General features: G+C 40.0%; 1 protein-coding gene across 1 annotated transcript; it reads right to left on the reverse strand.

Annotated features, from left to right (window-relative positions):
- Positions 1-3,448: 3,448 nt before the first annotated feature.
- FBXO33 (F-box protein 33) lies at positions 3,449-23,006 on the reverse strand. Its single transcript, XM_064658715.1, has 4 exons — positions 22,477-23,006; positions 15,936-16,046; positions 9,432-10,117; positions 3,449-5,426 (listed from the first exon to the last, which is right to left on the reverse strand). The coding sequence occupies exons 1-4, from the start codon at positions 22,989-22,991 to the stop codon at positions 5,155-5,157; spliced, it is 1,584 nt and encodes a 527-aa protein (XP_064514785.1). The 5' UTR covers positions 22,992-23,006; the 3' UTR covers positions 3,449-5,154.
- Positions 23,007-23,232: the final 226 nt, after the last annotated feature.

Consider the following 23,232-nt stretch of genomic DNA (forward strand, 5'->3'; position numbering starts at 1 on the left):
CACTGGCAGGGAAGGGGAAGTGGAAATGCTGAGCAACTCTCCCATCACTCCTCAAAAGCTGGAGTGGGGTAGTGTTTTATTGAACATGTGTACAAGAGGTTTTTATGACCTGGAGGAAGGAGTCATAGCTATGAGATGCTCCAGCGCCACCTGACCCTGGCCTTTGAAGACGTACATCTGCAGCAAACTAAATTAGAGCTGGTGGGTTTTTTTTACTGTCTCAACACGAATTCAGTTTATTAGGCTTCAGATGTTAACACTAGTGTTTGGGAAGCTGGGCAGGACAAAAGCAGAATTAAAAAGTACAAGAAGGAAGTGGCAAACTGCAGCATTTGTTTGTGTGCAAACTGCACATAAGTTTGTGTCTATAAAAGCATTTGGTGTGTTATCTCACTCACCCCTTCCTGTGAGGTTCCTGTTTGCACTGTCCCTTGCAGGAATGGCTGTCACAAGAGGCACAGTGCCTTAGCTGCAGCCAGGGCACAGGCTCTCCAGGGCTGTGCTGGCTCCAGACAGAGCCAAGCTCTGTTTACTGACGACTCTACAGTCTAAAAACTTCTGGTAGAAGCTGTGCTGGCTGTTCTGGCAGCTTGAAAACAATGTAAGGACTCAATGCAGTCATTTGCTAAAGGACCCTTTAAGATAAATAAGCAAAATGTTTTTAGCAAGATCCCCCCCCAGCAGCAGTTCAACCACCAGTCCCCATTCTTTGCATGCACACACACAACACACGGTTTCAGCCTTTAATACAAATGCAGCCACCACACCCCATAATTAGAAGTTAGCAAAAAACCTCCAGTCTACTTTTTTTGTAATTGCTTCGGTCAAGTCTGCCAAGGGAGCTTTTTCTTTTGCAGCTCAGTACTCCTGCTCCTACCATTATTCCCACCTTGGCTTCTTTCAGCTGCAGAACTCTTCATGGCTCATACCTGCAGTTTCTTTATTCTCCTTTCTCCTTTAGCCCTCAAAGGCATTTAGATTAGCCTTTGTACAATGACAAGTTCTGACAACAGATATTTTAAAGCATCATCCATGTCAAATTAACTCTTTTTGACTATTGCATCACTTTTAGCCAATTAGTTGTTGCTCTAAGTTTGCTTGAAAGACTTCACCAGGATTCTAAAGGGAATTACTGGATTTTACCCTCATCGTTGTCATCAACCCTAGGAACAATCAGAACTGGCAACTACAACCTTACCCCTGCACAGAGAACCAGTGGATAGCACAGTCCTGGGCTGATAACACTACCATAACCCTTTTTTATTGATTCCCCAACTCACCTGAAGGGCTACAAAAACTCTTTGGGAATGCACCTATGTTTTCTGAGAAAATACAGTATTTTCTCTGTATGGGTTAAATATTTGTTCTAGCTTGTAACCATTAACTCTTTGAAAAAACAATTCTTCCTCCACCAAAACAATCTACTCTGCCCACAATGGTACTGGAAGCTGCAGGCAAAACAAAAGATAGCTGGACTAAGATAATGCAGGACAAGCATGGATTAGATCATCCTGCAGAGAGAATTTCAGACTTTTTCCCTCCTCCAGTAATAGCCCAAAATTTTATTTGCAAATTTGAAAGCAAGCTCAGGTTTATGCAGGTAGATGGTATCCCATAAGATGTATTTAGGTATGTTTAAGAGAAGGGTCACACAGAAGTGAATGTGGGGAAGTCTCTTTTTCCCCCACCCTCAAGCAACCCAGTTTTAGATGAGGGCTTGTATTCCAAGTTTCTGCAGCTAAATCTAGAATGCAGCAGACTAACCTAACAGTGCCATCTCTTCAGGACAAAACAACAGAAGTAAAATCCCATTTGGGATTATGCAAGCTCAAAGTAATTTCACAGTTTGTAAGGTCCCACTCCAAAAGCAAATGCACTTTCCACATTAGGAGCATCTTAGTTTCCTAACATTTGGTTTCAGATTGCTTCATCTTGAATCCCTTCATCCTGGTATCACTAATACAGATTACTGCTGAAAACACAGGCAGACAACAAAACTAAGACAAGAGAACAATCAGAGGTGCTTTTCTCCAACCACTGCTCAAGGTGTGGCTTTCACCACACACTCCTGCCTTACTGGACTCCCTGTACTTGTCAATTTAAATACATTGACTTCTTCCCTGGAACACAAGCCAAAACCAGTGAGTAGACTTCAGAGTGTATGAAAAAAATCAGACCTGGAGCACTAACAAAGGACACTCATTGATAACAGCTGATATTAAACATTCTGGCTGTAACTGCAGTAAGTGAAAGGGCTGCAGATCTCTACCATAGTAGGATGAGCTGCTTCTCCTGTTCGTCTTATCTTTTGAGATTAAGTTAATTAAAACAAAGCATAAAATAGGTTAGACTGAATAGAGAAAAAACCTTGTTTATATAATGGAAAGGCAAATGGGTTACTTCCAACTCCAGTTAGTAAAGCAGTTACCCATAAAATGCAGTAGCTTACAGAGAGAAAAGCTGCATCTATGTTTAAACCAGAGAATGCAGCATTTGCTCCATTTGCTTCAGGAAGCTGCACAGAAAAAAACAGAAATCTTGAACCCTTTACGACCAAACTTCAGGTTCAGATGTTGCTGAGCAATCACTACCAACTTAACTGCTACATAAACCTCACTCCTGAGGCTGAGCCCGGAAAGGCACCGAGACCAAGTCCCTTTATTTCACTTTACTAGAATATGAAAAGCTGTATTTGCCTTATCTTTTTTTACCCACAGCATCTCTTCAGTATGTTGGTAAATGATCTTGCTCACCAAATTTGGAAGATCTAGGAAACTGCTTGAACAACAAGCAATGCAACTCTCACTCTTGGCAGCAGTTTGGACTATCATAAAATGAAGTTCAGGAGCTCGAATGAAGTCCGTGCTTGGCACGCACACATGGAACAGCCACTCTGACAAGTCTCACAGCACAGTCAGCCACTGCAGGGCACAGCAGCTCCTCCACAGCTGACCAGACATCTGCAGTTTTCATTCAGAATTCACAGCTGTGTACTCTGAGTACGGATAAAATGTCAAACTGAAGCATTGCAGGTATTCATAATCTATTTAATAGTGGGACACCAAAGAAGTACTACACATTTTTCTTGAGCACATTAGATTTTGATTTAAGCAATTGCAATGGATGCAGTAATTTCCCAAAAATAGTCTTCTATATTCTACAATCCACAGTTTACTGTATCAGTCTAATAGGTCATATAATGATATACTGTTTGTGCTAACTGGTCTGATCTTTAGCAAAGCATCCTTCCCCTTCCTCCACCACCCCAAAAATTGTTGACAAAATTCAGCCAAATTAAAAAAAAAAAAATTACTGTATGACTTATTTTAGATTCTTCTGCTGACCTAAACACAACGGGAGCTACCAGTTACACACAGCTTATGAATGATGTTGCGTTTTAATTCTAAAAATCTTCATGCTGACAACAATAAAATATTTTATACAGCGATCAATTTTTAATGCTTTATTCATTGATTAAAAGAATATAACATTTAACATAAACCATACAACATCAGTCATCAATTCAAACATTCAGCTGGTTTCCTTACATTTTCTGTCAGGAGTTTTTTTTTTATCTGATCACATTTGTAAGATAAAATCTCACCACATCTGGCATATACACACACTGTGCCAGTGGATTCACTCTACTGATGTACATATAAAATCCGCATGGTATGTGCTCACTGGAGACAAAACAGCGCACACCTGTCAAAAGGTCATTTTAATATAAGATGGTAAAACCATTTGTAAAACACATATAAACTTTTTCCATAAATAGAATCATATCTGGACATCTGTTGCATAAATTGTGTTTTCCAAAGCTTACAATATAGCAGCCAGGTCTCAGCACTGCTGGGCACCCACGTTGGCCACTTACTTTATTATTGCAGACTGTCCTTTAAACATTAAATGCACAACATTCGTACCACTTAAAACTGGGGTCAGGTGGAAGTCTCACAGAGACCACGTCTGTACCGCGGTTGCCCTGAAACAGTTAAATCGGCTTCTAAAGCCTCTCAGATATAACAAGATTTTAAAACATACTTCATGGAATGTTCTTCATGCATCATAGCAGCTCATACCTGTGATAGAACAAGCTTTGTATTAATTTCCTTTCCTTCCTTTACATTCACTATTCACAGTGAAACAGGTGCATGTTTGTTAAGAGTTCTGAGGTTGCTGACTGAGCCACAGCACAGCTGTGTACCACAGGTCGAAATTCGACCTTATATATTACAATCTAGCAGTATCTGGCTGGCCAAAAGTTGGCCTGCCCCTGCCAGCATGTGGGCACTTCTTCGTTTTTAATCTATTCTTTGGCAGCTGACACAGGCGCTGACAGAGAAAATCCAGTGACTTGGTTGTTAGGGATTTCACGACTAATGTTTGTTTGCAGGTGTAGACCTTTGTATTGAAGTCTTCACTGTTATGTGTTTACCTCATCGGAGTGCACATTCTTGCTTTTTCCTTTTAAACTTTGGCCCAAAGCTAACTTTTAAGAAAGATGACAGAACATGAGAAGAAACAAGGAGGAGTTTGCAAAGAATCCCAAAGACTACAGCTTATGGAGTGAATCTGTAAGTGCAGGTACCTGAACGCTAGTGTTTCACACCGCCGCTTAACAGCTAAGGAAAGCCGAGAATGGAGTTAAGTCATGCTTCAGAATCCGCACGTGAAATAAAGCAAGGTAAGAGTCTTAGAGTGAACAGCCCTGGAGAGACTTCTCGTCCTTTAAGCCTATTAAGCAGCATGCTACTGGATTAAGCACACAATGACAGCACAGAAATCCACTTGACTATGAATATGGGTATTAAAAACAGTTGGCTCCCGAGCACAGGACTCCAATAGCAAAATAATTCAAAATGCAGTTACTCAAGTAAAGTAAAGTTAGCCGGCAACCTCAGACAGCCTTTGGCTGTATCTCTTAAGGTTTGGTAGACAAGTCCATTAACCGTGAAAACCCTAAACACTGCCACTTTCAGCTTCTAAACCAATACCCGACTACGTTCTTTGATCAAGAAGTAGAATACACATATATAATTCTATATAGCTAATACTGATTAAACACAGCACAAAAGGGGTTAATTCACACTACCGAAAAAACATAATAGGACCCTACTTGCATATGTAACCACAGGAATTGTAAATAAGGAGCTAAATGCCTTCACTGAAGCTCTGCATCTCTCTGTAAAAGTGACGGGTTGGTTCAGTGAAGACACTGAGCAGCTCAATGTCCATGACGGCGTGCCAAGGCCGACCCAATCCGAGAGATACTTGCTCAATGAAATTGTGTACTGGATCCACATCCTGATCAGCCAGTTCTCCTTGGTCGAAATCGATGCTTTCTTCTGTGACTTCCAGTACTTTCAGGTCAGAGCCACGAAGACGAGCGATTGCTATAAGATTATGAGCCCAAACAGTGTAACCTACGGTGAAAGAAAAACAAAGTCACTCTGTCATTTTGCTACAAGGCAAAACTGTAGAACTTAATATCTGACCATCTTAACATCCTTCCCAATCTATTTTGTCACCTTCCATCTGGCAGAATCCCCCTATGGCACGGTGGGGGATTTTTTGATTGCAAGTGGTAAAGCCCCATTTTATACTTGGAATAAGAAAGTATAAAAATATTTCAGGTAGTTTGACCAAGCTTTTCTAGATCTATTTTTTTCTCCACTTGCAGAACAGTGGACTACTTCAAGTTATATATACAATTTCAAACCTCCTGTGATCTACTTTGTAGTATAAATAGAATGAAAAAAGGGAGTAATCAATTATTTGAGGTGAATGCATAAAAGGACTGTTTTAAAACTCTGTGCATGGTAGAAAAAAACCTGAAGTTTGCTTTTGTTGCATTAGAGGTAGAGTTAAAAAAAAATGCCACCAAACAAACAAAAAACTAACACACACAAACCAGAAGCCTCTCCAGGTCACAGCAGTGTGTGTGTGTATATATATATATATATATATAATCTACATATATCTTGTTTTTCTGTCTGAGATTAAACACAATTACCAAGCTTCACTCTCTTCACCTTACATATTGGCATCCCTCTTTAAAAATTCCTACTCCCCAGTTACCTATTAGCTTTCTGTGCCCAGGTTAAGGCAAATGCTGAGCTCCTCCTTATTCAGATGCAAACAACAGCCAGTCAGTCTGGGAACTTCCCTTTTGGGGAGCTCTGCCAAATCAGTCCTTCCACTGCAAAAGGAAAGGCTCATTTCTGCCTCTATCATCTTTCTTGCAGGTGCTAAGCTTCTTGGTAAGATGCCCACTTAGATTCCAAGTGAAGCTGCAGTCTGCAAAATATTTGAACTGGGAAAGCTAAGCTGCTGAGAAGTAAAAGCTAACTGTGGGTTGGTCTTCCAACAATGCAGCTAACATGCTCTACATCAAAATGTATCAAAATAAGACATAGTTACAGAAACACAATAGAGAAAAGTAAAAGAAACCAGAATGAAAATTTCTCTTTATTACTTCATCAGTTTTCTTCATTCTTTAACTATGTTGCTTAGGGTAGGTTTTCAACAAAGAAGCCTGTATACATCTATATGGCTTATTCCTGGTATATTAACCATTAGGAATGCATGAATTCCCACAATTTTCATATGCTTGATACTTCACCTTCAACACAACTGTCCAGATGAAGTTGTCAACAGGCAGCTTAACTTAATGTCCCTTCCTTAATAGGGACATTAAACTCAATGGAAAACTCCCCCCTGTGTGATGACACTCCTATCAGGACATGAAGGAGATCACAACACCTTCCAGTTACCTTGATCATAAAGGAACTTACCAACAAAATTCTTGAAAAAAAGCGCAAGAATAAAGGGAAAAAACCCTTCAGACTAAGTCCCCTTTACCACCTGGTGGTCAGGTATATGGCTTTTGCTATAACCTCTCATGGTGAGATCCTCTATGCACCGAACAACTATCTTATTCTCAACTTAACCTAATTTTAAATTAACTCTCAAAAGTTTTGCCTGAAATTTCCTAGTGACCTTCCAGCTGCCAAAAAGTCTCTGTCCAGCTAAGTATTCAGAGGTAACAGGGACTGATCACTTCACTACCGGTATCACTGAACAACAAATTCACCATAAGCACACCATAATTTAGTCTTCCTAGCAAAAATTTCAAATTCAGCATTGCTCATGGATAGAATGAAACTTAATTAGTATGTTTACAACACAAAGTCACAAAAGCCCACATGAAGTGTCCTTCCGTTGAGGAGGAAGAAAAAAAAAAAAGGCTTCTATTCCCACTGATGTACCAAGTTTTTTACACAGTGCCAGATCATGTCACTATGAGTATTCTACTGTCCTTATCCCATCCCAAATGACCACACACTCTTTACATCCTTTCTTCATTCTGCAAGAATGTATTTAAAATCCTTCAATCTGCTTTCCTCTGCTTTTGAACATGCTACGTTGGTGGACAGACAGTATGACTTCCCACAAAAGAAAATGTGGAGGCACCCCAGAAAAAAAGTGTCCTTAAGCATATGTTTTCCCTTCCTCTTTTGGTCAGTGGCAGCCAAAACTAGATGTAAATCAAAGCTATTTCCAGAGCAAACTGACACCAAAAGAGGGAACACACACATACACACAAAAAATCTGAGAACTTTGGAAACTGAAGAACAACCCCTTCAGGAGACCAGAGAAGAAACCAAAGAAGAAACTTTCATTAAAAGTGAATTATGGTACCTTGGTCAAAACCATCACCTTTTCCTGAAGGAAGCTTGACAGTGTAATATGACAAGCAGAGCCAAAAAACATTATATAGTAAACCTCAGAAAACCCAAGCATGAGGCTAAGATGCTGTACTGAGGCATCACAGTATTTCAGATATTTCTTCCTAGTAGTGTTCCTCCTACAGTTGCTACTCTCAAAGAAAGATGTTCATGCTCTAGTACTAGAGGAGTCATATTCACAGCTTAGAAAAGATCAGGAGGCATTTATAAGCAGCTTAGCTAGCTTCTGCTGCAAGGAGGGGGGAAAAAAGGGTAAAGAATCTGAATCCAAACATAACAGCAAGGTGATATTTGGCCCTTCTCTCCCCCTGGCAGACACAGCATCTCTCCAAAGAAACATGTAGCAACAACCATTTGCTAGACAGAACCATCAAAGATGTTTGCTTTCCCAATGCTCTGCACAGACTAATACCTTCTACTGAATAGACATATGCTGATATTAAATGGTATTTACACTAGCTTATGTTTACATGTTTTACAAGCTTTTAAAGTTAGATAACATATGACAGGACTTCCCCACAGCAGGATGATAATTTAAGGTAGCAAATATTTTTTTTTAAAAAAGGTCCCAAAGTAGTATACAAATGTTAAAAGAAACTACTGAAATCCACATGTAGAGTGGCATGGTTGTGTACCAGTATCCAAAATCTGTCACTCCTGGAAACTATAAAGGAGAGAGAGCTGATTTGATCATCATTCCCTGCTCCCCCCCACCCTGCAATGATTTTTCAGTAGAAGACCAAAAAAAAAGAGCAAATACAGCAGGAACTTCTTCTGACTTCAAACAATGGAAATATGAATCTACATCTCCCTCTGCTGAAGGTCTCTCCTGTTTGTGCTGAATGACTGGAGATTAACTCCCCAAAGCACTCTGAAGAAACACATTCATTCTTATGCAACACAGTAACAGTCATCACTTAACGCCTTCATGCATCAGCAAACTTTGTCTTGGTAAGCTGATTCCAGCACAAACAAAAAGCATTATTCTGCATTATTTCAGTTTCAGGTGCCTTAAAATTTGCCAAACTGCTTGCAACTTCTAGCAAGTGTTGTATTGATGACAGAGCTAAATACAAGTGCACACTTGTTAAAATCTATTTGCAATTATATGGCAAATAAATAGGTGGGATAAACCTATCTCTGGTATTACTGGTGAAACCAGTGTACTCAGTGAGGCAACCTCCTCTACATTACAGTTTTTTAGCCTTCATCTGCTGGTAAAGTCTTACCAAACTGGTAAGAAACTTCTTCCCCTCTGCTTTGGGGCACTCAACCCATGTTATTTATCAACAAGAAGCAAAATCATCTAATCCTGCCAGCATATGAGCTCACAGTAAAACAGCAAATGTTTTCAGTGTTCACACTCACATAAGCAGTCACTTAGTGGAACTCACACAGTGCAGACCACTTCTAGGATAAGCCTCCTGGAACGCTGAGTTCTTAGTTATTCTCATTTCTGTGAGAACTCTAATAAAATTCTGTGTGACTTCTCAATACAAGTAGAAAGCTACAAGTATGTTTAAAACTCATAAAATAAAACACCTTCAACAACAGCATGTATAGTAACTCTGCAGCAGACTTTGGAACACCACTGCACTAAAATACACTATGATTAGAAAGGCTGAAGTGTTGAAAGCATTTAAAAAGTCTCATACTATACCTGTGCAAGGCATTACCTACCATGAACAGCTAGGAGAGACAGCCTTGTGCACCTCCAGGCTAATAAGACAAGTGGATCTTCATTCCGGTTGTCACTAAGATCTGGGAAGGCAGACATATCTACCACATCATTCATTAGTATAAAATGAGTGAGGAATTTGTCATACTGCCTGGATATGAGGTCAACAACAGCCCCTGAAACACAAGTGACATAGCTGTCAAAGTGAATCCTCTCTAAGGGGATACTGGGCTTAAGAATCCTTAACATATCATCACTCTTGACATCAAAAGCCATTATATAGACCCGAAGATTAGTGCTGTTGCGAGTCAGCGCCTGCCAATTCTCATCTTTTGGCATATTGTCCAATGACTTGTGCATTATGGAAACACTGTGGACCAGGAGAGACAGTCGATGCAAAGGCACATGGTTGCTGTCAGCCAGGACTCTTGCCATTTCAGCTGTAAAATCACAGAAATCCAAAGCGAGCGAACGCAGATTCACAAAGCGCTCCAATTCAACCGCAGTGATAAGAGTGGTATTACCAGGGATGTGGTTGTCCAATAAGCTCAGATGTTCCATGGTGTTGGCTATGGGGTTTGATAAGGAGGACAGTGATGTGGGAGTTACTATTTGCAGCATTAACCCACAAGACAGCCATTTCAATTGCCTGCTATTGCCTAATATCTCTTCAAACAGCTGTTGGATTCTGCAAGTAAACAAAACAGACAATGATCCTATTAAACATGGTTTAGTCTTACCAATTGCATATAATTCAATTTTTTTTTATTCAAGAATTATTATTCTTTTATTTACAGCCTTATTCTGCAAAAAGGTCCTATTATTATGGTTCTTGTGAACTACAAAATGTTATAACCTGACTGCAGACCTCCCACAGCAATTTAACCTTTGCTGCACTTAAAAGGTTAAAACTGTTAACTATCTTGAAAGAAATTATGTACTTTGTCTTTCAAAAACAGTGGCACACCATGAACCTTCACTTCATGTATTTTCCAGCATGTATTTAACACCCTCCCACATATATTTTAAGGTTATGCAAATAAGAAAACGTGTAATGCTTTTAGAACACAGCTCTTGTTTTTAAAAACAGCTCTTCGTATTTGCTAACCTCTCTAGAACTGCAAATTCAATATGGAAAAAAAAAGTAATTTTCAATTAAAGGTGGCAGAAATTTGACTTCGAGCATAAGTTAGAATGATCTGAAACTACTTGCTTGACCTTGTTCATTAAATGCTAAAGAAGAAACATATAAGAATATTCCTTAAATAATTCCAAATGTGCAGCTAACTGGATTTTCAAGTGCCAACAGGTTCAAGTTTTACCAAAACAACTTGGACCCAGTAGCATTTCAATCTCAAATTATCAGTGCCAATGATCACTATGCACTTACTCAGATGCACCCCACCTCTCCTAACCCCCACTTTTCTTTTAGTGAAGAGATGTTCTTTATGTGGGATATCCATTCAAAAAGGCAACAGAATTATTTTAAATTTTTAATATTAAATGAAAACAGCACAGTCAAACTTCACAAACTTTCTTCATATAATTATTTTTCCAGTCTTCATCCCACAGCTGCTAAGGCTCAAAAGAGTCAAAAGATCAGCATTAAAGGGAAGTGGTTGAGCCAGGCTATGACAGTCCCATGAAACATTAAGAAATAAGATAGAAACACCTCCAGTACAAAATTTGCAGAAATCTTTGCGCCTCAGATCAGATAATGTTTTTGCACAGAACACTTTTTCCTTTATTGCTATCAATATCTGTATACTTTATACATCTAAGCAAAACAACATTGTAAAGTTCTTATTCTCATACATGTAACTTTAATGAAGATAATGTCCAGACAAAATCAAAAGTTTAGCCCGGTATCCCAACTGACAGCAGAGAAACACTAACACCTTAAGGTGACAGAACAAGGAAAGCACATAGGGATATTTCTCAAATATCTCTCTAGTTTCCAAAACTTTCTAACTCAGATCTCCTGAGCCAGAGGCAGCTTTATATATTTTGCAACTCTCAGAGACTTCAGTTCTACAAATTTATCCAGGTTCCTCCCTTAGCTGAGGAAGCGTTTAGCAACTATAACATCCAATAATAAAGAACTTTGCAGTGTGATTCCCCCCTCTTCTTGCTTGCTCTGAACCCATCACCTACTACCTTTGATGCCCCACACTCCTTCTGTTGTAAAGAAGTCAAAGATTAGTTCTCATTCATCCTCTCCCTCTGCAAATCTTTATTCATAGAATCACAAAATCATAGAATCAGACGGGTTGGAAAGGACCTCCAAGATCATCAAGTCCAACCCTTGATCCACTACCACCACGGTTACTAGACCATAGCACCAAGTGCCACATCCAGTCTCATCTTAAAAACCTCCAGGGGACAGAGAATCCACCACCTCCCTGGGCAGTCCATTCTGATGCCCGATTACCCTCTCTGTAAAGAATTTCTTCCTAATATCCAACCTAAACCTCCCCTGGCAGAGCTTAAGATCATGCCCTCTTGTCTTACTGACAGCTGGCTGGGAGAAGAGACCAACCCCCACCTGGCTACAACCTCCTTTCAGGGAGTTGTAGAGAGTGATGAGGTCTCCTCTGAGTCTCCTCTTCTCCAGGCTAAATCACCCCAGCTCCCTCAGCCTCTCCTCATAGGACTTGTGCTCAAGTCCCTTCACCAGCCTCGTTGCTCTTCTTTGGACCCTTTCATCCCCTCCCTTGCCTGCGTGTGCTTTCTTCCTTCTCCTGTGAAGGTACTGAGTTTGTAAGGCCTGACTTCTCTTAAGCAGAAAAGTTTGTGTGGTTATTGTATTTATCTGTTGAACATCTCAGTTCCCAAGGTTTTGCCTATATAGTCATCAGGTCAGAATACTTTGATTTTTCTAGATTTCTCCAAATATTTATTTCAAATTGAGGACTGGCAACTGTGACATAAATTAAACACAGTTTTAAACAAAGGGTGAGACTCACAGACAGTGTAATTTTTCTATTTTATTCCTGAATTCTTTTACGGTTCAGATGAGCCTTGTTTGATCCTGGCAATGTTTGTTTCATAACTGTTCTTGTCAATGCTTATACTGAAGGCAGATTTTCTCACAGTCCCCCCAAAGAAAAAGATTCTACCACAGCAACCTCTCAAATTTCTTCCAAACACCCTTCCCTACTCCCTCACCACACATCTACAAAAGGTTCTGTAATGGCTGCAGCAGTGGTAGGATTCATTTTGTAATAGCCCAGGTAGTCAATCTTAATAGTGTGCTTGTAATATTTTACAGAATTATTAAAGATAATTTTGAGTTGCTCAGTAGTATACTACCATTTATGTGTCTCGCTGCACTAAAAATCTGTTAAATTGTGGTTCTCATACAACTTCAAACATCTGAGCTTAGAAGAATACTGTTCTAGTACTTGCACAAGTTAATAAAAAGAAATATGATATAGAACTCTGCAGCTGTAGAGTGGGTTCTCTCCCCAGTGGAAATTGCATTAAACTTTTTAAAAGAGAGATACTGATTTAATGCGATCTACATATCAACTTTTTAATGCAAGCACAGAAGTATTTATACAGGTATTTAGATTTGTACTGCTAATCTAACTACCTGTAAGTCCTAAGAAAAATTAACTAAGAACTGGAGAAAGTTAATAAAAAGAGATCAAACATGTCAGTAGAGAGTATTTAACAGAAATCATTTCTGGATTGTTTCTAATATCTGCTTTATACAAGGCCAGACAGAAAGCACTATATATGGTCATTCATTTTAACGTATTTCAAATAAATTTTTTAAAGTCCTTAGCAGGTTTTTTTTTTTCCCTCCCCTGCAAATTCTTAAGTACATTCTATTTTTCATAAACAGATTGCATCTAACTGGAGTTTGCTGTAATAGTCTGAGCCGTGTCCTAGAAATTTAGACACATCAGGTGAACTCTTGGAAATTAATACCTACCTTATTTTCGTATTAACTTCAACTGTCTAACATGTAGTACAACATTTATCCCAACTTACACACAATTATTTCAAAGCTCACTTATAAAACTAAGTTTGAGCATATAACAGAAAATACAAGCAGAACTCAGCATATGCAAAAAAGCAATATAACCTACTGATGTCTCAACAAGCTTAATCAGTTCCCCTTTGCTCCCTGTAAGCAGCAATTGTGGTTTTTTTACTATCGACCTGAAACCTACAAATTACTAAACTGAAGCAAACTCTTTTAAAAATAAAAAACTCAAAATAATTTACTTTCACAAATAATGCCCCAAATAGCGCTTTCATCCAGAAGACAGACTAAAGCCTGACTAGATAGGCCAAGTTACTGCTAAAGCCCCAAAACCAGTCCTAACCAGTACTGAAGCACATCCATGGCCCTGGACAGGAAGCAAACAAACTAGCAAGGTCCATATGGAAGCCATCAGCAATAAAAATGGTTTTTTTAACACAGGCTAAACTGGTTCTTTTGGAAACCAAACTACCTGAACCATAGAGATCAATCACGAGAAGCAGATTTCAGAAAGCCAAAATTTTAAACAACTACCCTTTGTTCAACATAAGACAAATTTAATGTTCACACTGAGTTTCCCAACACTAAGGAACAGAGTTATGAAGACAATTTTAGGAAGTAACCAGGGGATACACATGCTACACAGAAAAAGAACAAGTATTACAAACTCATACTGATCACCACAAAAGTATTTTTGAAAACACAAACCAAAGCTTCCTCTGCCTCAGGACAACCCTTAGTCTTAACCTGGGGAAGCATCCTACTGGTTCTGTGATAGCTGAGATTCCACCTGCAGTCTGTTACACTCAGATCAATGCAAAAAAGATTTAAGGAAACATCACATTTTCTTCCCTTACTGCTTTAATTGCAGGGAGTTCCTGAAACAGCTAGTAAAGTTTATCACCATAGAGGTTCCAAAAATCCTCAACTACCAATAGCACTGTCTTCAAAGGTTGCTCACATCTTTCAGTGTTAGTTATCAGCATCCATGCTTTGCAACTTAACTGGTGCAAATCCCAAGTGCAAAAGACAAGGCTAAGAAGCTATAAAGATTTACTTTCTGAAGTAAATCTGATGCTAGTGCTGATAAACTTCAGACAACCGAATAAAACACTGCCATCTTTAATTTAGACAAGAACTAGCAGGTCCCAAGTATATTGTTTTATTTTAGCAAAAAGCCAAAAAAAAAAAACAAACCACCAACCAAAAAACGAAGACCAAAACAAACCAAACAAAAAACAGGTAGCATTTATTTCCTCTTTCAAAAACGTGCAAAGTTCAATACTCACCTAAAAGACTAACATCAAGTTAAATAATGAGTTTGGAAGGGTTTATGGCTCCCAAAATGTGCAGACTAATTTGAAGAAACATTTAACCACACGCTCAGCTGAGTAAACATCTGCTTAGATGGCTCTCTTCAAGCCCCTTGGCAAAGATTTGGTTATATATTTACATTTTCACAAAGGATATGAAATAAAAGAGCTTTTACTGAATCAGCTTTTTACCTGCACACAGCACTACAGTACCTACATTAGACAGAACTGCAAATTGTTCTGAGTTCTGCATTCTAAACATAACAGATAACAAAGACACAGTATGTGACTCACAGCTGTATTTGCACTGGTTTGCAAATTTAGGTCAGAACCAAACACTTGACGATTGTGTTCACATACATACACTGATCTGACAATATACCTATTTTAGTTCTAAAAATCGCTCAAAACAAAAATTAGTAAAGACTGGCTGTACTTACTCCACTCTCAGGTCACTGGGAGAAAGATGTTTAAACTGACACAAATCAAAATGACAGTATTCAGTTTTTATTATATAGGAAGTTTTAGCAGAACTGCTAAAATAGTTAAGTTAGCATCACTCCCTTTGTGGTAATTTATTCCACAAATCAGTAGCTTTTTACACTGTATTTAACCTTTTCCAAAGAAGAACAAATAACTATTCTCATTATAAGCATTCAAGGACTGTATCATAATGTAATTATGGCAAGCTAAAATACACCTCTGAACTAAACAAGCACATTGTGAGCTGTGATCTTCCAAGAATTGTGCAAACACATAACCTAGTTTTGAGATACAACTAGAAATCAGTTGTAGCAAGTAAACTTGAAAGAGAACATAAACACAAACATATTTTTTACTCTTGTGCAATACAATTACTTCCTTTTCTAATTTTTTTCCATGTACAGCAATAGTAGAGGTGCTGGTAACAACAACCCCTCAGCCCTCCTCTCCCTTTGTGCCATTAACATAATATTATTTCTAGAACACAATGAAAAGAGGAAAGAAAGGATTCTCACCCTGATGAGAAGGGAGAAAAAAACCCAGAACAGCCACAAAACCAGACTACTTCATATAAATAGCAGAAACGAGAATTTAGATTCTCATCCTGTTACAAAACTCAAAGCTTTCTCAGTCTTGTATTTCAGAAATGAAAATCTGTGTTTCATTACCTATTTTTATTATTTTACTGTGCTTGATAATTCACAAATATAACTTACTGCTTAATCTTCTTGCCATCCGGGTCAACCTTTCCAAGGTATGTATTTGATATACTTCCATGTTGCTGCAGAATGCTTATATCCCCAAAAAGACTTAACTTCTGGAGGTTCCTACAAAACAACAAAATAAAAAGGAATCTGTACACAAAATTAAAACAACGTGAGAAATCATTCTGGATAAGACAAGTACAGGCAATAAGAACCCATTATTATATGGAACACAGTCTGTATTGGGAACCTTCCTACTGTCCTAGAATACAGGCACACATGGAAGTACAGAAAATGAGACTGAAGTGTAAAGGGGAAGAGGACTGCATGAACTGCTGAACCAGCTGTAATAGCAAATGCCGGTTTTCAGTCACCACAGTATTTTCAGCAGGCCAGCAGCACCACAAAGAAAACTTTTAGCAGTGGTTTCGTGCAATTTTTAACCCTCAGAACATGTGTGTTGAGTATCACAGATGAAAACATCAAATACTTATTTCTTTTAACATTTAACACCGCATTGAATGCCCAAGTAGAACACAACCACAAAGAACCCTTCCTGAGCACTTACATACATCAGCTGGTTTACAAATGGGAGCCCAAACCTGCCTCAACTGAGGCATCACAAACCTCAGGCAGGGATAGCAAAAGCTCCCCACGCCGTAATCAGTATCTAATTTCTGTTATATCAAAGCAGGGGAAGCTGCTCTAATATTTCCTATCAGTGAGGGTTAGTGGTCCACCATGACATACAGCTTTAACTTTTAGAAGGGACACCTAAAAAGAGTGAAAGAAGAACCTCTAAGTATATGCTGGACATCACACAGTACACTAGACAGTCACTTTTCCTTTCCCTAGTACAGCTTATTTTTCTGACATGCATCTTTTCTATTCCTAAAACAGACTGAGCAAGAGATATGAAAATGACTGCAGTTTTAGAGCAGCTGTGTGACGTTTGCTTTTAAGATTATTAATTTTTTAGCTGACTAAATTTTGGGTCAACATTTCTTTTATTTATATATGGTGTAAATTAATTTACTCCTAACACGAAAGGACTAGTCTACAATTGATAATTAACATGGCAGAAACTCCAGTTTCATCACAAATGGATACATAAGTTAAATTAATCTTAAACAATGGATGCCAATTAAGGGAGTTACCATACATTCTTATTTCTTCTGGCTTACAAATCATATGCTAATATTTCAGATCAGCTTTGAGAAAAATGCAATACAATTACAATGCTCAAAGTATAGGGAAGCTCTGGTACAGTTCACTTCATTCACAGTACAATTTCATATTCTACCAAAAGGAGCGGGGGAAAAAGTATTAGGTAGCCAAGTTTTACATTTTTAAGTATGAACTGCAGTCTGTAATTGGTATCTAGCATAAATCATAATTTACTTGTTTTGAAGTTTCTGTATTCAATAACAGTACACTGATTTCCTGAAATCTATCTACTGTTGCACCTAGTACTCTTCTTCTATTGGTGAACAACAACTTAATAGCAAGATCCGTGAACTTCATATAAAGTCTGACGAATAGTGGAGCAAAATACCTAGAATTTACAACTGTTTCTGAAATTCTAACAATTTAATATTTATTATTTTAAATACAGGACTACTGTACTGATGATACACTAAAATAAACTGAGTCTTCACCACATGATCAATATTCTACAAGTCTGACTAAGACAATGCCTGATCATACTAAAGAGTAAGCTTGGCAGAGAAACCTAAAGCACTGGTACCACCACACCACCACCAAGAGTATTTTAGGCTCTGCTTTCCTCAAAAGCTGTAAGAGAGAGTCTGGTGTGATAGAAAAAGTATCAGAAACCTCCACCTGGTCTGAAAAGCAGTGTTCACAGCCATGCTATAATTAAGCTTTTATCTTCTGATCTCAGTGACTTAATTCTGAGAGCTAAGAGCCAAAATGCAATCTTCAGAACAGTTCTGAACCACCTGCATATTCACATCACACACAGGTCTTGCTTAGTGCTACTCATACCCGCAGCAAATGCTATCACAGGCAGATATTAAAACTACATGACACATGAAACACTAATTACTAGTATCCCACACATTTTTACTACATCTATTTGACTGCCATTTCATGCACTACAGAGACACACAGAAAAGTTCTCCACCTGAAAACTTAAACAATGACAACATCCAATTATTTTGCCACTCACAGCACAGTTATTACCATCAAGAAATCTAATCACAGTTCAACACAATGTTAGATTTTTGTTACTATTTGCAGTGTCACACAACCTCTATCGCATTCAGCTCACATCTCATCTTTGTTTCAGAGTCAGTAAAGTGATCGTTATTTAAATAAAATTATTTAGAAGTTAATTGTCATCTTTTGCTAAAAGTAATAATGGTATCTTAATTCTGTGTAGTATCCATACATACAGCTGGGGAAAAATGTGTTTTGGAGGGATTTCTAAACCATTTATTTTCTACTAGCTCAAAAAGCGCACTATAAGTAATAAGCTTCTTACATCTTCAGTTTTGGTTGGTCTTTTTGAATAACCAATCAAAAAAAGAACAAAAGGTACTTGCTTACATTTAAGATGAACAAAGCAGTAAGGCACATATTGTATTATTATACCAGTTTCTGCCAGTTGCAGCTGCCTGGTCAGATCAACAGAAGAGAGTAGTTAGAAAACCTTAAATACAGATGCAGTCTACTGTTTTGAGCAATTCACCAATATTTGGCAACTCCGAGATAGATACCATACTTTGCCAAGATACCACAGTTTTACAGTAATCTGCATTTATGTTTCCACAGCAAAGATCAAACAAGACACATAATTTAACATACTGCAGAGGAGACGCGGGGGGAGGTGTGTGTCACTATTTCCCTATCTTCCTTTGTAAGCAAGGAAGGAAGAATAGGAGAGACTATGCTTTGGGATTCCAAGTTACATAAAAGAACACAGGATTTTCCTACTGAATGATCACCAGTTGCTTATTAGCTGCTGTACGTGCTCAAGTGACTCACACGAAGTTCGTCTCCCTCCCACCTGCTTTCCAGAACTTAGTTTTAAAAGATCAGTTTGAGAAGGTGCAGACCATGAGGATCTAAGAAACAACATCATCGTGCCCACCCACAGCTTTTTTTTAAATAATAAGTAGAACATCAGCTGTTTAAACAGTAATACACTGTTATTTTCCTTCAATTTCAGTCATAAACATAACTCATGGAAGAGTTATACAGATCACTATAAATGCTACTTTAGTACCTTTTAATTAAATAAATGACAGATTTTCAGAGCTCATCAAGGCCCCAGTGCTATTAAAGCAATATTTTGGGAGTAATATGCTGCCACACACAAAATAAAGTTTATGGCAACTTGAGCTCTACCTCAAATATGAGACAGACCTAGAACGTACCTTTCTGGATGGTAACACTGGCTGCCAGCAGGAATACTTGTCAGAAAATACTATCAGTCGTTTTCAAACCAAGTTGTGGACAAGCTGTTATTTCCTTAATTCCCTCAGAATTAGCAAAGGTCAACCCAATACCTTTTTGTATTTTTATGTACTTTATAAAAATATTTCTATTTTTCTATATTTTTCTTAACACATAGATTTGCTTAGAAATCAGCAATTTCGTGTTGTACAGAAAATGCTTTTAGTGGCAAACCCACACATCACTCTCCTCTAGCCAAGAGAGCATTTAGAATTACTTTTAGTCATTACTTTTCTTAGGTCCTGCAATATTGTAGATCCTCAAGGAATTCTAGAGCCATCTAAAGTACGTGTTTTTTCTTGCAAGGAGGGTTGTTACTGTAATAATAAATTTAAAACTCCACAACAACGTTACACAGTTAAGAAACAGCATCACAAAAGTAGATTTGTCCCTCTCCAGTTCTGAAGTAAAAGATGGAAACTTTTGTGAACTTCTCAAAAAGCTATCATAAGGGCTGACAGGAGTTATGAAAGAACTGTCCTGTTCTAAACTTAATTACAAAAGGAATACATTTACAGTGATTCAGCCACTGGATAAATTAAAAGCCCTGCTGTTCCCATTATTTTGGAAATTACACTAGCTATCCCTTGTACAGTGACATATAGAAAAAACAAGAAAGAATTATTCATTATCCTTGAGTTACAGATAAATAAAGAGAAGCAGAGAAATTAAGTGACTGGACTGCAGTCCTTCCTTAGACAAAACAAAGGATAAGGCAGGTGACAATGCCTCCAGTTTAGATGTTAGGTGGTCACGGTAAGAACCAAGCAGCAATTTGGCACAAGTTCATGTTCCTTCCCAACTCATTTCAATCTCAAAAATCTACTTAAAGAACTAAAACCCAGTGTTCTACATGCCAACTAAATAGTTACTGGTAGTTACTCTGCAAGAAAAAAACCTAAACAGTTTGAGGGGGAAAAACAAGTCTAATCTGAAACTAAATCTGAAAAAAGGGCCAAGTGTTTAATGTAAATCCCACGCACACACACACACACATTTTAAAAAGCTCATTAAAAAAAGGCCTGCTGTTATAACCAGGTACCCTGTGTTCCCCAATCATGCATTATTCATTTCAAAACAAAAGAGCAGCATGTAAATGATTTGGAGACAGCAAGAAAGTACAGCAATGCAAAATTCTATCCAACTTGGTAACTTTTCACCTCTGGCTTACCACCAAAATTATACTAATCTACCAGGTACCGGAGAAACAACTACTTATGCGTAGTATTTTGCTGCAGTCCTGAGTTACACTATGTACACAGAATCTGCGAAATGAACTTCATAAAGCAAATGTCCTTGTACAGATTTCAGATAAGGCGATGGAGAATGAATCTTTTTTCAAAAGAAAGAAGTGTACCAAAAGCCTTCTCACAACGCTTTTGACAGCCTCTTATTTTAGTGAGGGAAAAAAACCTATTTAGTTTTTCAACAACCCCCTCGAGGCAACATCTCCTGCGGATGCTATCTATTTTAAAATTCCAAGCCCGTGTAGTGCTATCTGTCTCAGATCGGATAATCGCCGCCATCATTTCAGTATTTTTTCCACTTATGATACTAGCAGCATTTCCCTAAGATTCAACAGTTAAGTGAAAGCTCCTGAAAGGCAAGAGAAGACCAATCAGGAGACCATTAGGATTGGCACACCAAGGATTCACAGGGCAAGAAATGAATTAAGATAAAGGTGAGCTGGGACTAACGAGGTGTTTTCAGAAGTAAGGTCTGTAAGTCTCAACCATCGGGGCTGCACCACAGGAAGTACCTGCTGGGTGCAAGAGAGCAGAGGAACTGAAAGTGAGACTTCACACACCACATTTGCATTCATGTGAAACCAACGAGGAATTGCATTTAAAGTTCTCTTGCTACAATTCAAAATAAAGAAGCAAGGGAGGCCTCAAGCTACTCTCTAATCTCCCCGGAATCAAAGAGGGGCAGTGACAAGCCGATGACTCAGTTGCAGACAGTTTTCTGAAGGCCATCCACAAGGTTTAATTCATCCTAAGGATGTCCTGAAACACCTGCAGTTCCCCCCCCCCCCACAGGTAAAGCAAATGCACACAGAGGGGAAATTATATTAACCATTTCCTATCCTAAAATCTGCATGGCTTTCCAAACTCATCATAGCCTAATTGTAATACCCTTGCTTTCCTGTCCTAGGTGCTGACTACAGGCCATATATTAGGGTATCTGATTATTATCTTTAGAAGAGAGATTTATCTCGATCACACCCACACATGGTAAAGAGAATGCAAGTATTTTCATTTTAAAGACCTCAAAGCTGAGGAAATTATCTAACCTGCCAAAGTAAATTGTGAAAAAGCAGGATCTACGCGCATCTTAAGTATAAACGACAGGAAGATATTTCTATCATTTAAATTCAACTTGGCCAAGAAAGTCCTACGTGTGGAGCGTTTTTTCAATAAACAAATAAACGTAAAAACCTCCTCCCAGTTAAAACCGAGTCAAACCTCAGCTTAGCAGGTAACACGAGCGCTGGAATGAAAGCTTAGCTTTTCTACGGCAAAAACCCTCACAGCTAGAAAGATGAAAGCATTTTACTGGGGCAGTAACTCAGTATACCAGTGGTGTGATTTTAACATCCCCTTCTTACTAATTTCTCGTGACAATTTTTTTCAAGCACGCATAAGATCTAAACCCTGTCTGTAGCTCTATTTTAAGTGAGAAAAGTGCCTTTGTTAGGCACCAGATTCAAACTCCCAGCTCTCACTCGCTCCGCTGGAGCCGCATTCCCCCCTTTCCGTCCAAAGGACGAAGAACTTTTTATTACTGTAGCTATGTCAGTTCTGCGTACTGACCAGCTGATCGCCAGCTGGACATCTGAGCGTTTATATGTTTATATTCCCCACCAAACTACACCATATGATAAAAATTTGTTATTTCCGAGCGGTGCGGCCCCGTTCCTGCCCAACACCGCAGAGCAGGGCTCCGGCCGCAGCCCCGGCACGAACCGGCCGCCGCCGGCTCGGGCGCTGTTTCCGCTCGCAGAACCCGGCGGAACCGGCCCTGCGCGGCCCGGGGGGCTCCGCCTGCCCCCCGCCCCGCTGCGCGGAGGTACCTGTTGTTTCGGACGCTGCTCAGGACGCACAGCACCAGCTCCAGATAAGTCCTCAGCAGGTCGAGCCAGCGCGGGCTCAGCGGCGGCGGCGCCTCCCCGTCCCCCGCCGCCGCGGCGCCCTCGCCTGCCGCCGCCCCCCCTCCGCCGCCGCCCGTGGGGTAGTTGTCGGCGGCGAACTGTACGCGGAGCTCACGGACGAACCAGCCGCACTTGCGCATGAGGAACTCGAGGCGCGGGCGCTCGGCGGGCGAGACGCGGAGACTGAGGCGGAGGCGCGGCCAGAGCGCCGGGTAGAAGAGGCACTCCCGCCAGTGCGAGCAGGCGGCCGAGGCCCGCAGCCGGTCGGGGGCCGCCAGGAAGGAGAATATGTGGACCACGAGCTCGCTGGGCAGGGAGCCGGCGCCCACCGCCTCCCCGCACACCGACATGCCTGGCGCCGGCCCCAGCCCCGCGGCGGCGGCCCCGGGCGGCGGCCCCGGCCTGGCCTGCGGCTCCTGCGACACAAACAACAACATCAATGACACGGCGCGGGGGGGGCGGGCGCCAGCCGGGACGCGCCTGCTACCGGGATGCACCACTCGCGCCGCCGCCGGGGGGGGGACGGGGGAGCGGACCGGGAGCTACCACCGCGCGGCGCGGCGGGGAGAGGTGGCCCGGTCCAGCCACCTCAGAGCGAGATTGTGAGGGGAGGCCACGGCGTCACGGCGCTCTCTTCTTGCGGGGTGGCGGGAGCCGCTGCGGCGGACGGAGGAGGAC

The sequence above is a fragment of the Pseudopipra pipra genome, chromosome 6 (assembly GCF_036250125.1).
Source record: "Pseudopipra pipra isolate bDixPip1 chromosome 6, bDixPip1.hap1, whole genome shotgun sequence".
Taxonomy (NCBI): Eukaryota; Metazoa; Chordata; class Aves; order Passeriformes; family Pipridae; genus Pseudopipra; species Pseudopipra pipra.

Excerpts from the sequence above, each read along its gene's own strand:
- FBXO33 (XM_064658715.1), bottom strand. The coding sequence starts at position 22,991 with ATGTTGTTGTTTGTGTCGCAGGAGCCGCAGGCCAGGCCGGGGCCGCCG. Across the intron at positions 10,118-15,935 it reads GATGGCAAGAAGATTAAGCA|AATCCAACAGCTGTTTGAAG; the intron begins GTAAGTTATATT and ends GTTTACTTGCAG. Across the intron at positions 5,427-9,431 it reads GTCTCTCCTAGCTGTTCATG|GTTACACTGTTTGGGCTCAT; the intron begins GTAGGTAATGCC and ends CTTTCACCGTAG.